Source organism: Tyto alba, unplaced genomic scaffold (genome assembly GCF_018691265.1).
Source record: "Tyto alba isolate M040663 unplaced genomic scaffold, T.alba_DEE_v4.0 Super-Scaffold_27, whole genome shotgun sequence".
Classification (NCBI taxonomy): domain Eukaryota; kingdom Metazoa; phylum Chordata; class Aves; order Strigiformes; family Tytonidae; genus Tyto; species Tyto alba.
Window position 1 is genome coordinate 13,888,218 of NW_024881301.1, and position 15,889 is coordinate 13,904,106.

The 15,889-nt window shown below is 42.5% G+C and overlaps 1 protein-coding gene across 3 annotated transcripts in view; it reads left to right on the forward strand.

Annotated features, from left to right (window-relative positions):
* GNAL (G protein subunit alpha L) overlaps window positions 1-15,889 on the forward strand; it is a 192,771-nt gene that overhangs the window by 168,160 nt on the left and 8,722 nt on the right. For all 3 annotated transcript variants that reach the window (XM_042798000.1, XM_033010593.2, XM_042798001.1), the window contains 4 exons: window positions 11,405-11,459; window positions 14,148-14,221; window positions 15,118-15,176; window positions 15,413-15,533. In XM_042798000.1, the coding sequence (XP_042653934.1) occupies window positions 11,405-11,459; window positions 14,148-14,221; window positions 15,118-15,176; window positions 15,413-15,533 (309 nt within the window). The remainder of the gene's footprint in view (window positions 1-11,404; window positions 11,460-14,147; window positions 14,222-15,117; window positions 15,177-15,412; window positions 15,534-15,889) is intronic.

Genomic DNA, 15,889 nt, shown 5'->3' on the forward strand with positions numbered 1-15,889 from the left:
ACATAAACACGTGAGTGGTGGTTCCGTATTTAGAGAACAAATGATTTCTGGTTTTCATTTCCACAGGTTACATGAAGTTGGGAATGGTATTTTTAATCTTCTCTTTAAAAGAAAGAGCGAAAAGACAACATTTTAAGATCTGAACTGACAAGTGGCTTTGGGTTTCTGACATTTACGCCTTACTTGTATATTCCTTTTCAGCCTTCTCCAGCTGCTATTGGATAAATCTTCCATGTTCTTTCCACTAACTGTTTGGGTGGAGAAGACTAATTGGGAAGTTCAGCTTCCTTCTCAGTGCCAGGTTTTAGGAGCTTTAGAAGTTGTCCAGGATTTAAAATTGTCCTCGGTGGATTTTTTTTTTTTATAAAGTGAGCTTTTATCAAGCTTCTGCCCACCCTTGCATATGTGTATGTGGTGCAGTGCAACAGCTCCCATGAAGTGGCAGGGTGAGTTTTCAGCTGTAATGGCCGAAGTTGTTCTCACAGTAGCACTGTGACACCCTAAGGGGTGGTGACTTCGGCCACGATCCTGCCAGGAGCTGCAGCCGCCGGGCTCCACACAGGTCCTCAGGCTGGCTCGGGCACTGCTGCTCTATTGCAGCACCAGCGCAGCGTGCCCGGTGCTGCTCAGCCCCCTCCTTCCCTCGCTGTCCTGCCGCGGGCCGTGGATGGTGTGCTGGCCCTGGCATCACACGTCTCAGCACGGAGCCCATGCAGGGAGCAGCGAGGATTGCCTGCGATGGCAAATTCTGTGCTATCCACAAACCAAGACCCCTTTGCTCCGGCTTTTTGGAAACTAGACCCCTGGAATGACAACCAGCTGTTAGGTACAGGGTAGAGAGATTAAAAACAGAAGCATAATGTAATCTTTAAAGTAACCTGAAGCAGGACGTAATCAGGTTGTTGCGGAATTATTTTCCTCATTCCTCAAACACAACTCATTGTATTGTTGTTTTAATAATACAAATGCACTGTACACTGAAAAAAATCAAGGAAAGTTGATGAGAATGGAAAGAAAGGTACAGAGAGTGCAGAGTTAGGAATGCCGTATTCATAGTAAACGTTAGTGTTAACATGACTTACTGTCAAATGTACAGGTGGCAGGGTTGTATGGCTAGTTTGGAACACTAAGTTTTATAAACCTTCTTTTGTTTAAATAGCTGGTAACTATAAAATGGAATTAGGGCAATTGTTAGCAAATTGGACATGGTCACTGTACCCTTCTTCCTTCTGTTTTTGTAGTAACAATCTCCTCACTTCAGCTCCATGCCTTCCTCCAGCTACTTGACGTAATCACTCAGCCAAGCCATAGGTGTTACGACCAATTGCTTAAATACATTCCATGTTTAAATATATCATGTTCTAAAGTGGGCAGGGTAACAGTGATTTAATGGAAAAATTTCAGCAGCATCAATTGTAAAGATAGAAGAATTTTCTGATTAGTCTGATAGCTATGTCTAGCATTTGTATCTGCACTGCTAGATAGATCTCTGCTTGATACTGTTCTTATTTTCACCTGGTAATTTCTAAGGCAGCAGATCATACAGGTGTTTATCTGATACTGTTTTTCATGTACAGCTCTGAAGTGTGTTGTGCATGGGAATAAGAAGACTAACCCGTCTGGTCTAGATTATGAATAGGGAAGCCCTAATAAATTCTGGTGCATGACATAAACAAGTTTAGGAAGAGCAGGCTTTGTGTCCTTCCTGTCTGAGGTGAAGGGTTACCATGTTTCTTCACTCTGCTGAAGGGAAGGCAACAGATGGTACGCTAAAACATCCTCACTTCACTGAGGATGGGTGAAGTGGTTCTGTTGGGTGTTTTGGTGTAAAATGCTCTGGAATCACTGGAAGGATGTCCGTATTTATCATCCTTCTGACCTTTAATTCCTGAGCTGTTAGTTTTTGCTCTGTTATGTAAGTTTTCTTGCATTGACCATTGGCAAGGTAGTATCCTATTCCAGTAACTCTGACGATATGCTGGTGAACCATATGGCAGCCCTGCACATCGAAGGGCTGCTCATAGAGTTTGTGTCCAGCATGTCCTTCACCCAAAGTAAAGGTATGAGAATGCAGCATTACAGCTGGGGCAAGGATTAAGGAGTACGGAAGAGAAATGATCTGCCACCACACCTCATAAACTGCAATAAGGAAAAAGAAATGTTGCCAGGTGCTCTGCAAGGTCTGCATTAACACTTCCTCTGTTCCCACTGTGTAGGAAGCTGGTTGCCTTCCTGACTTTTCCACAGAGCAAATTTTTCAGTTTTCTTAGTTTGCACTGATGACTTCATGTCTTACACACTAACCCTAGAAAGCTTCTTCTCTGGTGTTAGGAGCTCCCATATTCCTCAAATGGCAGATATCTCTAGACACTCCAGATCCTATCTGTATCTTGGAGCCTCTAAGACATGCTCCTGTGAGCTGGTCCTGTGATAAAAATGTTAAGCCTCGGAGCTAGTACCAGCCCTCCTGTTTAACCCCAGCACTCACCAGGCCTCCAGCCATGTCAAGTCTCTGGGTCATGTCAACACCTGACAAGCGCATGGTAGGTGAAAGCAAACAAATATGCTCTCATTTTGCTCAGGATTTTAACACACCGTTCCTTTCATTTACATGTCACAAAAAAATGCATAGATTTGCAAACAGTAATAAACATGCATGTGTGCTTTTCCTGGCCAGGAGCATTCACCACTGCCACCACGAAGAGTTCACTTTTCTTCATCTGGGTTTTCTGGGGGCTACTAGCGTCCTCTTTTTGAATCATCTGGTTTGAATTTTAGACATGAAATCTGGCAGAAAGTTCTCTTGCACTGAACTTGGACTGGTGCCACAAGTAAATACAAACTTCTTGTGACTTCCTTTTAAGTCTGTGTTTTGTTACCTTCACTTCTCCTGTTTGGGAATTTTCTGCTTTCTCTTTTATCAACCTTCTATAGAAAACTCCAGTCAAACTGGTTTTTCCTTTCTGGCAATCACCATAGCAGACTTATTATTCCAAACCACTTCTACCAGAGTAAGTGATCTTTAATTTCCAACAACCAGTGCTGTTTCTAACCTGGATTTGGCATACTTCAGGGCTCACAGCACTTGGTGGATTTTGTGAACACTAAGAGAACATCCACAGTGCAACAACTTTTGAAAACAAAACCATCAACCAGAATGTGTAAATTGCACTGAAATTTTTCCATATCACATCAAGTAAACTTGCAAGTAACAGGGAAAGCTGTATTTACAACGTCCAGTGAAAATACATTTTGTTAACTTTTGACATCCCCTGGCAACCTTGTGGTATATAACTGGTGCTTGTAAACCTGATGCATTTGACAGCTCCAGATGTTATTAAGGCTTGTGCCCATAGTTGAGCTTTTGTGAACATGGAAGTCCAAGTTCATTTTGAAGAATTCACCTGAAGAGGTGGAGGTGAGATCTTCTATGCATTTTAATTAGTCGACACAAAATCAAGGTTTTGATCTATTGATCCACCTAAAGGCACATTCCCCAGGTTCTGACGGGACAGTTGAGTTCTGCCCATGTAACTCACCTGATGTTTCAGGTATTCTCTGCCTCCCTTCCAGCTCCAGTTTGTGTAGTTGCTGGAAGATGATAAACAGTTGTTTCATTTGGGCAGTGGGTAAAGAGATGCTAGTCTGTCATACATCAGCTCACAAAGCAGTCAGGATCCAGATCTCTCCAGATAATGCAATATGAGCTTTCTGTTTTAAGGTTATTATCTTTTGGTCCTCTGTTCAAAATTATGCTTATAATTGCAGAATGTGCTCTGTGTAGTCTTGACATTGCAGAACTCGGATCAGTGTGTGTATAAATGCTCTGTGGGTGTATCAATATGTATATAATGATTATCAGCCTAGGACTGTCCTCTCAGGAGGAAGAAGGAAGTTCACTAAAGTCAGTGGATTCAAGCTGCTGTGAATGTGGTTAGAATGAGGGTCTGAATGTGCCAACCTAAGCCTCAGAGTTTATCAGTGCTTCATTCTTAGTCTGTGTTTTGCAGCAGCTCTGTGGCTCGCACCCCTGGGAATAAAACATCCTATCACAAGCAACAGAAAAATACTGTCCCTTTTAAAATAAATAAGTAAATAACCTTTCCTTTCTCTCTGCCCATCTTCTTTCCTTTCCTCTGAGATCCCACATAGCAGAAGTTGCAGATGATAGTCTCGTTTCTGCTGGAGCCTGTTAACCCTTCTGTGTGAATGACAGTTTTCCAAATTTGAGTCTTAGTCAGTGTTTATGTTAAGAAGAGGGTTAATGATGGTCCCCGTAGGCCTCTAGCTTGGAAAGCAAAAACATCTGTTAAGCCAAAAAGTGGTTAGTTTGCTAAATTTAGAAAGAAGAAATGCATTTCCCAAAATTCACACTGCTTCTTAACAAATTTAGGGAACCAGTGGGGGCAAGCAGTTATAGAGGTTGTACTGTTTATTCCTTTCTTTAGTTTAGTACATGTATTTTCAATTGAAAAAATAAAATTAGATTGCTGTTATTAAGCAGAAAGGGGGTACTATTCATATATCTGAAACGTGTAATGCAGTTGAACTTGTTGTGCATTTGTTTAGGTTAATGCTGGACACGTGCCAAAGCCTGTGAAGCTTAGAGATGTTCTGCAGTGCGTACCGAGAAAAGACAACTTAGCAGTGGAAAAAGTGAGGTTAAAATGGGTGTCTGCTAGGAAACTCTTTTAACCAAGAGGAAAACTCTTCTCTGGATTTTAACTATCTCTCTTTATCCTCGCCAACTGTACTCCTGATTGCTGCCAGCTGTCTGGCTCCTTGCAGGAAAAGGTGACCTGGTGAATGGTGATGAGCCCTCAGTTGCAACCGTCGTCATCTGTCTTTGCTTTTAATGTCTTGGCCAAACTCATTGTGTGTAAATAGGGTTTAAACTAGTTTTCCTGCTTCGTGGGATTACCGGGAAGCATAGTTTGCTGGTACCAGTAAAGCGTCTTGTGATGGCTTTGCTCTTGATGACTTCATGGTGGCTCGGGCCACGGCTGGCAGCAGCCACGGCCGAGGCAGCAAAATGAGACGAGTTACACGCTGCCCTGTCCAGCTGCTCGTGCCACCGGCACCAGTACGGACACTGGGACAACAGAGTGCCATTGCTTGCTTGTCTAGGGGAGATTGACGTCAGTGGCCTGAGAACCTTCCCAGGCGTGTTGCCCCACTGCTGCTGCAGCAAGCTCAGAGTGGCTGACGCTGCCGTGGGGAAACGTGGCTTTGCCAAGAGTTGTACAGCCCAGGATGGCGCATCCCCCCCTCGCCCCAAGCAGAGGGGCTGGCCAAATGCTTTAAACCACAAATCCTCAAACTTTACTGGCCTGTTAACAAGCCAGCAGGATTCAGGCATGACTGTACTTTGCTCTCCCTCTTAGCCTCCCGTTTAACCTTTTCATCACCTAACACAACAGTTTCCTTGCTGGCGAGCTATGAATTGCAGGTGGGTGAAGGTGCATTTCTGTTCCTGCCAGTTTTTGGTAATCTCCAGGCAGCCCTCTGCCAACCCCAGGAGAGACAGCGTGAGGTCTGCTGGGAGGTTGACAGGCCTTGGGAAAATACAGTTTTGACAACTGAAACAAGGATAAGCAAGGTAAATTCTGGAGATATTTATTAAATTCAGGTTTTACCTGTAATTTAGCAAAATCTCACTGCGAGATCCAGCGGAGCTCTGATCCCAGAACACATTCCAGTAAAGGTGCCTGGAGCGGGGGCTGGGATGGGCAGAGGCTGCAGGCCCCCCCCTGCCCCACCCCGGGTCGTCTCCCCCCTTTTCAAGCACGTCACACCCACGCAGGCAGCTGAAGGGATGGTTATAGCAGGTTCATGTTGGTGTTGAAATAGGTGCTTTCTAACCACCGACAGCAAAAGAGAAGTCCTGAGGAATTTGGCAGGTGACAAAAACATCTGACAGGCAACATCAATACGTAGATTCCTAACCTTTTTGAAAGAAATACTCTATTTCAGCAGCATCTTCAGTGTTGGCACGGGGTATTTTCTTCCGTAACAGTTTATGCAGCAATTGATTGTTCAAAACTGGGGAACAACGTAGGTGAGCCAGAGGGGATCCAAACCACAGAGTGGTATGGAGGGAGAGTGGGGGAAAACTCCACTACCACACAGAAGCTGTATTTAAAATACAGTGACTATTTAAATGTGACAGGAAAATCCTTAACCGTTAAATTTTGCCAGCATCTTCTGAGGGATTTCTGCTGATATGTTCAGCAAATGACCTGGGAAAATTAATCCTTTAGGGGTTAGAGTATTACGGGGGGCTGTTTTCATTATGTCTTTCTCAGTTACCAGGGAATACATCAGAATAATGCAAGGTTACTTGAAGCCAAACTGTGGAGCCTAAGGTATTTTTTGAAGCCAAAAAGCCATAGTTTCCTATTTCAGATATGGCAGGAAGAATTAACAGGACTGTAATCCCTTAGCTGATAAAAAAAAAAAAAAAATATATATATATATATATATATACATTTTATGGAAAGGAAGAAGGAAAAATAAAGTTCAAATCTTGATGTTGTCCCCAATAACTGCAACAGGAAAAAAAAAAAAAAAAGTAATTTTTTCCATTTCAGCTCTCTAAAGACCTGGGATAGGTGTTCTCATTGTGAAATGTCTGCTGCACCTGTGATTTACTGCAGTCCAAAAAGGGTGGATTTCAAAGTCCTGGTCCTAGATGGTTTCAGATAGTAGATTATGGTGATTCTGCTGGGTTTTGAGCCTGGCCAAGGAGTTTGCAAAGCACTTAATGATTCATCGGAAATGTAAAGGTTTGCTGACCCCAACACCTTACTTGAGGATAAATTGGAGATTCTTCACTCTGAGAACTTAAAGCTACAGCCTTAAAGATTTGCAATGTTACCTTTTTTCTTTTAAAGAGACAAGCATTTTGATGTGGGTTTGATTTCTCATTTTCCACAGCAACTTTTTGATACAAGGCATTTGAAATGTTGGGGTGAGAGTATAAAAAGTGGTTGAAGTAGACGAAGATTTATTAAAATGGGTAGTTTGTTGTATTGATCTGCAGTTCAGCACTTCATCTTTCCAATTTTTTGGATGTCAAAATACACTTACAAATATAGCATGTGATTTGTGTCTATCATATTATTCTCAAGACATGATTTTTCTTTTAATTGTGATTTTGTTTGTGGGGTCGGAATATCTATACAGAGCCATGTAGTGATTTACCCAGTGAGAAAAGGATTTTCATGTACGATTGCCTCCTCTTTATTTGTGCATTTATAAAAGCTTTTTTCAGAAATTCTTATATAGCTGCTACCGCTGCTCAAATTGCCATGGTTTTTAAAGAGAATAATGCTTATTGATAGTTCCCACATGCACTGGCAGGCACATCTAAAACCTGTACTTTTGTGTTCACAGCTTGCATAATATAAAATTTAGAGATTGCTTGTCAAACTAAGTGTCAGCTGAGTTTCCTAGGAAACTCACTGAAGATATTTATAAAACTACAGATCAGCTTAATAATAGATATAATAATGTCAGTAGCTCGTGATTGTTTTTTTTTTTTTTAACTTTTATCAGTCCATTTTTCTTTGCTTTAATTTGTTGGCAAACCAAAGCGCTGCATTTCCAAACAGAGCAGTGAAGACCTTCTTTCCAATATCCTGCCTAATTTATTTTAAAAAAAGAAGTAGTTTGTGCTGTTCCATGTAAGGAAATGTAAAATACCTTATTAAGAAGAACCTAAATGTCATACTAATTATCAGACTGAATTTTTTATAAATAAAACCACAGTTGTGAAGTAGAAACATAAATATTATATCATATGTTACAGTTTTGTTCACAGTTGAGTTTGATGTGTGAGTTTAAAGTTCATTGCGCATGCATGCAAAGTAGTGACTGCAGAATTAACATAAATCCTGAGTATGGGTTTCTGTAGAAGCTGCATAAGTAGAAGACAAGTCAGTATTGTAAAAAGGCGTAATTCGGTGAAAATTATTTTATCCCTGAGCTGAAAAAAACAAGATCTAAAAAGAGAGAATAAGTGATACTGGTGTCCATTTTTACTCGTTTTTCTGCTATTGTGTTTTCCTCACACTGATTGTTTGAGTGGAGGGCATGGGTGTTGCCACAGTTGGGAGGTATCTTCATACTTTAAGCACTTTAAATTGAAATTTTAGTTATGTAAATTTAAAATTTGCTGGTGTGTATATATATGTATATGTATAAAAGAATGTATATTATGCCAGAACATAATTATTATAGGCATTTAGGATTAGTAGAAATTAATGTTCTTTAGAAAGCAATTTATAAAAGTGATTCCAGTTTTCACATTTTAATACAGCAATGAGAATGAAGTTAGTGCCTTTAGTAGTGAGGCAGTACTGACTCCTTATCTCATCTGGAATCCACTATTTGTACCTACTGTGTATATTTGCCTGTCACAGCTATTTTTTTATACAGTGCTAATTATCCAAGTAAGGAGCTTATATGAAGGATATTCAAGAACTGATTTTCCTTTGAAAAAGTGAGAGTATAACTTTTTGTGTTTCAGAGTCTAGAAATCCTTGTGCACATTTAATGTAGTTGCAGAAGAAATCTTAGGAAGCCTGTCCATCATACACTGAGAAGGTTAATCTTCTGTAAAACTATGAAATGTAGCCAAATCCTAATAGCAGTTGCATGTTGATTTATTGGACGCTAGTGATATCATTGCAGATTGATACAGCGGGGTGGCAGGTAGAACCTTGTAAGTAATTTCATTTATTTTGATGTAGATAGCCTGTGGCCAGCAACCTTACAAGCATAAAACATTCCGGCTGCTATGTCAAGTGATGTTTGTTAAGCGCGTGAGATTTGTCAGAGCTCACTCTTTCTTAACAGCAGCGTTGAAGTTTAGGGTATTTGAAACAGATCCTTCTCCCAGGAGGAGGCTGACAAATTCAAAATGGAAGACAACTTGGGCTGATACAAGGGTCATTAATTAGGAGACATACCTCATTCCCAACCCTGCCATGGATTATTTGTAGTGTAACTGTGTTACGCACTCCTCTGTTCCTTACCATAATTTGCCTGTTTGGAAAATGCAGGTGCTAACAACCAGTACCCTTTCTGAAGTGCTCATTGGGTAAGTCAGAGAGAAGTGAATTGGTACTAAATACCGTGTTTCATCATTTTGGAAAAATTCTGTCAACATGACCTTGGTATTGGGGAGACAAGATGTATCGTCTCTGATTTATACATCAACTCCAGAAGGAATGCTTCTGCAACAAAACCGCCGATTCACACTTTCTTGTGAGGTTTGTGATGGAGTCATATTTGTGCACAAATACTTGCTTCTGTCCACGCTCTTAACCAGAGCCCTTTCTGTGTCAGTCATAGTTGAGGAGCGTTTTCTCCTTTGACTTCTGTTGCATTTATCAATCCCGAGCTGTGCAAGCAATTGCACTGCTCACAGTGATTTGCTGCTCTCCCTCAGGCTCCTGCCCATTTTGTGCAGGCTTGTTTAACCTGCTGGCCTTGCCCCCTTACTGTGCTCAGAGACTTGGATTTACCCCTTTGCTGACCTTTTACCCTGATGAAAAGTGGCTGTTTGCAGGCCGGTTGGATCAAATTGTTAAGAAACTGGAAAGAAAACTTGGAAAACAAACTTAGAAATTTAGGAGTGCTACCTGAGCAGCCTTGCTAAGGAAAATTACTCTGTATTTAGGAAGAGATTCAGCTTGGAGGCTGAATTTGGTTTGGGCTTTTTTGCCTTCTTTTTTCATCTCATGTGCTGCAAGCGTGAGATGAGAGTTGTGTTAATGATAGGTGCGCCAGTCAAAAATACATCACTCTGTGCCGGTGTCTGCCTTAACTGCAGGGGCAACTGAAGTTAAACTTCACCTAATCAATATTCTCAAGGTGATGAAAATCATCTGACCAAAAGTTTACATCTGAATACAGCTGCTTTCCCGTGGTGGCTGTGGCCAACTATAATACATTTATATAAGTTTCTGGTGGCTTTTGACAGGGGAGGAGGTTTTTTAAAAAGTTTATTTTTCTTTAGAGTTCCATCAGTATAGTTTTGTTATCAGACAACCGTTGTGTTGCGCTAAACAGTGATTTTTTAAACAGTATGTTTAGCCATCATAACTTGATCATCCAGAAAGAAAAGCTGGATATTCTAACTGTGGATACTGCATTTTGTTTCCCTGTTATAACAGTGGAAGTTCAAAAAGGAAAAAATAATACAAGTAAATATATACGCAGCATATTTTCATCTCCTTTCGGTTCATATCTGTGGGAAAGTGCTCTGAGAATTACAAACAGGCTTTCAGGGGGGTATTTTTTCAACTGGTCAGTGTGTGTGACCCCTGTATTAACAGTGAGTCACACTGTAAGTCAAGAGGTCACTGTTTTTTTGTCTTTCCCACTGCAATTAAGTAGATTCTACATGCATATCCGAGTAAAATTGGGAAAAAACTTGCCAGTTGATAAAGAAATCTTGATAATATTGTAGGAAGATGAGTCGGCCGGTGGGATATTCACTGCCAAATACAAGAAATTCAGGGAAGTTTTTAAGTCATATGGGGAGTCTGGGGAAAATGAGCCATCTAGGTTCACATGAAATCTGAGAAATGGGTGAGAGAGAAGAACCTGCCTACTTTAGCTATACATACAAAATCACATTTTTACGCCCTTAATACTGCCATTCTGACATGTTCTAGGAAAGAAATAAAGCTTGAAGAGATTTTTTAAATAATTGAAGAATGTGGTTCCCCCCTTTTTTTTCTGGTTGCCTTTTCTCTTGCCCTTCCCTGCAGTTTTAAGTTTTTGTTTCGCCTTATACATCTCACTGAGTTTTGGTGACATAAAGTATCAGACTGGTTAACCTCCACTTCATGTCCCTTTTGCTTTTCACTCCTTATGCTTTAGTTGCAGTGTTGGAGGGCAGCATGGCAGTACAGAGCTATTTGTGTATAACAAGCATTTCTGCTAGCATTACTGAGACCATAATTAACATAATATTACGCTAGATTAGCATTATGCTAAATAAGGGCAACCCTTCACCCCGTTTTCTTTTTTAAACCCCAGAATCTTGTTTATGTCGAAACAGCCATATAATGTTACGACACATGGGTATTCTCAGTATTTTTTAGTGGAGCTCACAAAATTATCACATGTAACTGCATTTGGACCGTTTGTGGGTACTGCATAATGGTAGGTGTAGAAGTGTTGTATTGAAACAAGGACTGGGTAAAAAGTTGCTTGGCTCGGAAAATGTAACCTGTGTTACTGGAAAATGTAAGTAAATCATCAGGCTCGTACCTTTACCATTGGACTTGTGTTTTACTTTGCAGTGGGAGTCTAAACCAGAAGAGACGGTGAAAAGTGTTGGACTAGACAGTATTTTACACATCTAAGTGCGTGTTTATTTTTCTTCTAGCTTTTTAGAAAGAATTGACAGCGTGAGCATGGATGACTACACACCCACAGATCAGGTTCGTATAACTAATGGGGTAGGGTCTGAACCAAGACGTCCTTTTGTATGAATTCTTTTTGTAATTTATTTTAGTCCCAACAGCAGCTGAAATAGGGCATACAGTCTAGCAGTTTAAGGAATGGATATTAAAGAAGAAGATGCTTTTTGGTGGTGCCAGCTTGTCTTTTACTGTTAGTATATGTAGATTGGTGATTTCTGTAATGTGTCTGTTATTTCTTCCTGCTTTCCATTTTGTGTCCCGCAAACAAAGCGAAGGGAACAGAAAACATGAGCATAAAAGCCTACAGTTTCCCTCACCAGTCTTCGCTACACAGAAGCAGTGTTTTATTTCAGTGGTGGAGGTGATGGAAACCAGGAGGGAGGATCCCCATGTCCATCAGACGGGTCCTTCAGAGTCAGAAGCCCGCAGTGGATCTAGGGTCTGAATTCAAGGGAGAGCACCAGCACCAGCACCAGCAGCAGCAGACCTTGCGGACTCTGCGGGCGTGCAGACACCTCTTCCAGCCTCTGCCCACCTCCTTTGGGCAGGGTAGTTTCTATTTAAGCCTTATATGCAGGACGGTACACGTTTTTTCCCAGATGTCAGGATACATCTTGATAGAGTGCTCTAATGTCAAACGGATTCAGGGAAGTTAAGGCTGAAGTGGTGCAGCCTTGAAGTAAGAAAGGGCTTCACCATGGTGCGTGGCCTCGGCTGCCTTCCCTGAGCGCAGGCTGCGTGGTTTCCTTGGGCAGGATGGCTCTTTGGCAGACTTACTCTGAGGTTGTTATTTCTCAGTGCAGGTATCCCACTGTCATCTAGCAGTGTCTGCCAAGATTGTGGGCCACGTCGTAGACTGCAAATACAGGTGGCAGAAGAGAATCCCTGCACTGGATAATTCAGTCTAACCATGAAAAGTGTGTAATGGGTGGATGCCCTTAAAAAAATGTAATTGCCAAATCTCGTTGTGCAATCAGGGTCTGAAATTCAGAGAAATTAAGTGACTTGCCAGAGATCACACAAGGAAGTATGCGGAGCAGAGCCTGTTCCTTCAGACCTAGTTCAGATCAATAACCACAAGCCTGTCCAGTTACTCTGACCATATCCTGAAATAGAAGGCAGTAAAAAGTAGTATGCGTTGTATTATATGGTGAAATGTGTATGGTCAACCCAATATAGGATCAATTATTAAAGCCCTCAAGACATTTTCAGACCAAAGCAGTAGCACTGGGATTTACTCCATCTAGACCTCATGCTCTGATTTTAGCATTGATATCACTCAGCTGGAGAGAGAAGTCAATGAAGCAAAGCCTCATTTTTGCTTTCATTATTTATGTTAGTGTTGGCCTGTTTGTTCCTGGGAGGCTTTTCTCTACCTGAAGCAGTCATTCATCATCTAGAAATTTTCCCTGATACTTCCTTTGGGAAGAAATGCCCTGTGTCTCCAAAGATCAGAAGAGGCCTGTGGTATTTGGCAGGCGGAAAACTTCTGCTCTAAAGGAGGGATTCTCTTTAGCTTTTCGTCCTGTTGTGCTGTATCAGTTGTCCCACTGAATTAACTGGTAAAAATCACTACTTCCCTTTTTTCCTTCCTTCGATTTTTCTTTTTTTGCGCCATCTCGAAATAATGACTGAGTCCAATAACAAATAAACGTCAGCAAGTTACAGAAAATGACAGCGAAAGAACTAAAGCAGTTAAGTAAGCAGCCTTCAGCTGAGTTCATGCTGCTGTCAGAGCAGCCGAGGTTCGCCAGCCCCCAGGGTACCTGAAGCAGCAGATGGCCGGGCAGGGGCAGAAGGCAGGCTGTGCTTGGACCCGGCGCTGCCGACAGCCTCCTTCCCTCCCGGCTGCCGCAGCCGCTGCGTGGCGAGGAGGGCTAAGCTGGCCCCCGCGGCCCTTCCCTTGCCCCGGGAAGGCAGCTCTGCCCGGGCAGAGGTGGCTGCTCCGCGGGGTTCGGCCCCAGCAGCTTTACCCAGCCTCCAGTTCCGTTCTGCACCCGCTGCCTGAGCGGCAGTGCTGGGTAGTCAAGGTTAAAAATGCTGCTGGTGATGACGACGGCACACGGTGAGCTAGTTGCCTGAGGTATGCATCATAAATTGCTTTTGCCTATTTCCTTTGAGAATCTAGGAAATTATTATTTTTTTAATTATTTAAAGAATGTTATTTAAGTTGTAAAGTACTGCCAGTTTGAAAAATAAGAAAGAAATGCCAGATTTACGTACAACCTAAATTCTGTTCCCCTGTGCTCTGTAATAGAGCTTTAATTACTCAGCCACAAGCTATTATTTCGATAGGATTCCTGTCTCATTCAGTACAAAAGAGGGCAGAATTAAGGTTGCCTGGGCAACTGTAAATCTGGAGTTTTCTAACATTTGAATACTTGACTTTACAACATGAATAACATTTTTCTTAGTTTTATGTAACTTCAGAATTCATTATCCAGATCACATATGAAATCGTATGGCCATCAATAACAGATTTCAGTGGGCAGTAAGGAGAATGTATATAGGGTCTCCTACTTTCTGAGTGTGCACAAACTAAATGCAGAGCTGATGTTTGGGTATGTCCACTGTGTTGGTATGGACAAATGCAGGTTTACCAATAAATCTGATTGAACCTTAATTAAATGGAACATTTAAGACTTGAAAAACAAAATGAGGTTAGAAAAAAACCTTGCTAATCAGCTTCTGTGTTCTCATTTCCAGGACCTATTAAGATGCAGAGTGTTGACATCAGGGATTTTTGAAACAAGATTTCAAGTAGATAAAGTAAATTTCCAGTAAGTCTGTTAGTAATAATTTATTAATATCATACGGATTTTTAACAACTTAGTTAAGATGTCTGTGCTCATGTACGCTGGGTATAGTAGGTTTAGGGTGGGAGTTGCTGCAGTTTTTTGTTTGGTTTGTTTTTTTAGCTCTCTTTCCATAGGTCCTGGTAAAATTGCCTCGTACTCTGCAAAAAGAGCTGATATTAGCCATGGGTATTAGTGATGCTTTATTGTGGGGTTGTCTGTGTCTGGTTTTACTAACTGGTTCGTTGGCATAGTACTATAAACTCACAGAATACTTTGGGGGATAAAATCTCGCAGAAGGTAGTGGGAATCCTGCCACGAGTCAGACTTTGTACAGTGGGACAAGGAGAATGAAATGTCTCCCTTCTTGCGGAGGGCTGCAGGCTCTGTGTTTGTCCAACTTTTACTCTGTATTGCTGTAAAACACCTGCCGTCAGGCTGCCTCTGCTCACCAGTTCTCACCCAGAGAGGTGGCGACACTGACGGGGCAGAGCTGCCCCCCTGTCCTCCTCCTCACAGAGACAGCTCTCCCCCCCCACCCTTCAAAATACGCCGAAGCCTGTCCTTGTTTGTAGTACAGTAGATCCCACCTTACATGCCACATGTGGTTCTGTGGGCTGGAAAGGCCAACACTTGCCCTGGAAAAGAGCATATTTCTCATTTTATGGGTTCAGTGGCCTCCTGGCAGAGCGGGGCAGGTGGAGCTGTGCGGCTCTCTGACATGCAGCACAGCATCAGCAGAGCTCTCTCCCCTTCGGGCAGTATTTTACTGGTGCTGTCCTTGGGGCTGTCAGATTTTTAAACTGAACCCTTGTGCTGCATGCTTCGTGTGGCTTTCCTAGTGCACATAAGTGATGTAACATCCTATGGCTTTTTAACAGCATGTTTGATGTAGGTGGCCAGAGAGATGAGAGAAGAAAATGGATCCAATGCTTTAATGGTAAGTAAAAATATTCCACATTTTTATTTTTAACTTACTCTCTGAGGTGTGAGCCCCTTAGTATTCATATTCACACATAGTGCATCACTAATACAGGGGTCCAGTGTTACAAGTATTTTCCTCAGGTATTTTTGTCAGTTTGGGGAGTAATGGCAGCATTACCCCAAGGAGTACGTCCTGATATAACAGAGATTTTCTTTTCTCTCTCCTTTCTTTCTTTCGTGTGATCTGCCCAGATGTCACAGCTATCATCTTTGTTGTGGCTTGCAGCAGCTACAACATGGTAATAAGGGAAGACAATAACACAAACAGACTACGGGAATCCCTGGACCTTTTCAAAAGTATCTGGAATAATAGGTAAAACATACCTCATTTCCCACCCACCCTCCCCACTTTAGCTACAGTTCAACTCCTTACAGAATGGGACCCCTCTTCCCGTACGCTGGGATCGCTTCTTCAGAAAATGTCCGGGTAGGGCCAGGTCTCGGGGTGCCCGGCGGTGCGTCCCCCCTGCCCGGGGTGGGGGGCCGTGGCGCAGGGACGCCGCGGTCGCCGTTCCACCGCCGCTGCCAGAACGATGGGCGGCGTGGGGACAGCTGGGGAAGGGCCAGGGCCGGCCCCCCCGCCCCGCCGGCCGCCAGGGCCGCAGGGCAGGCCCCTTCCTGGCGGCCCGGTGCCGCTGGGCCGAGGCTGGGAGCATCCTCCCAACTCCA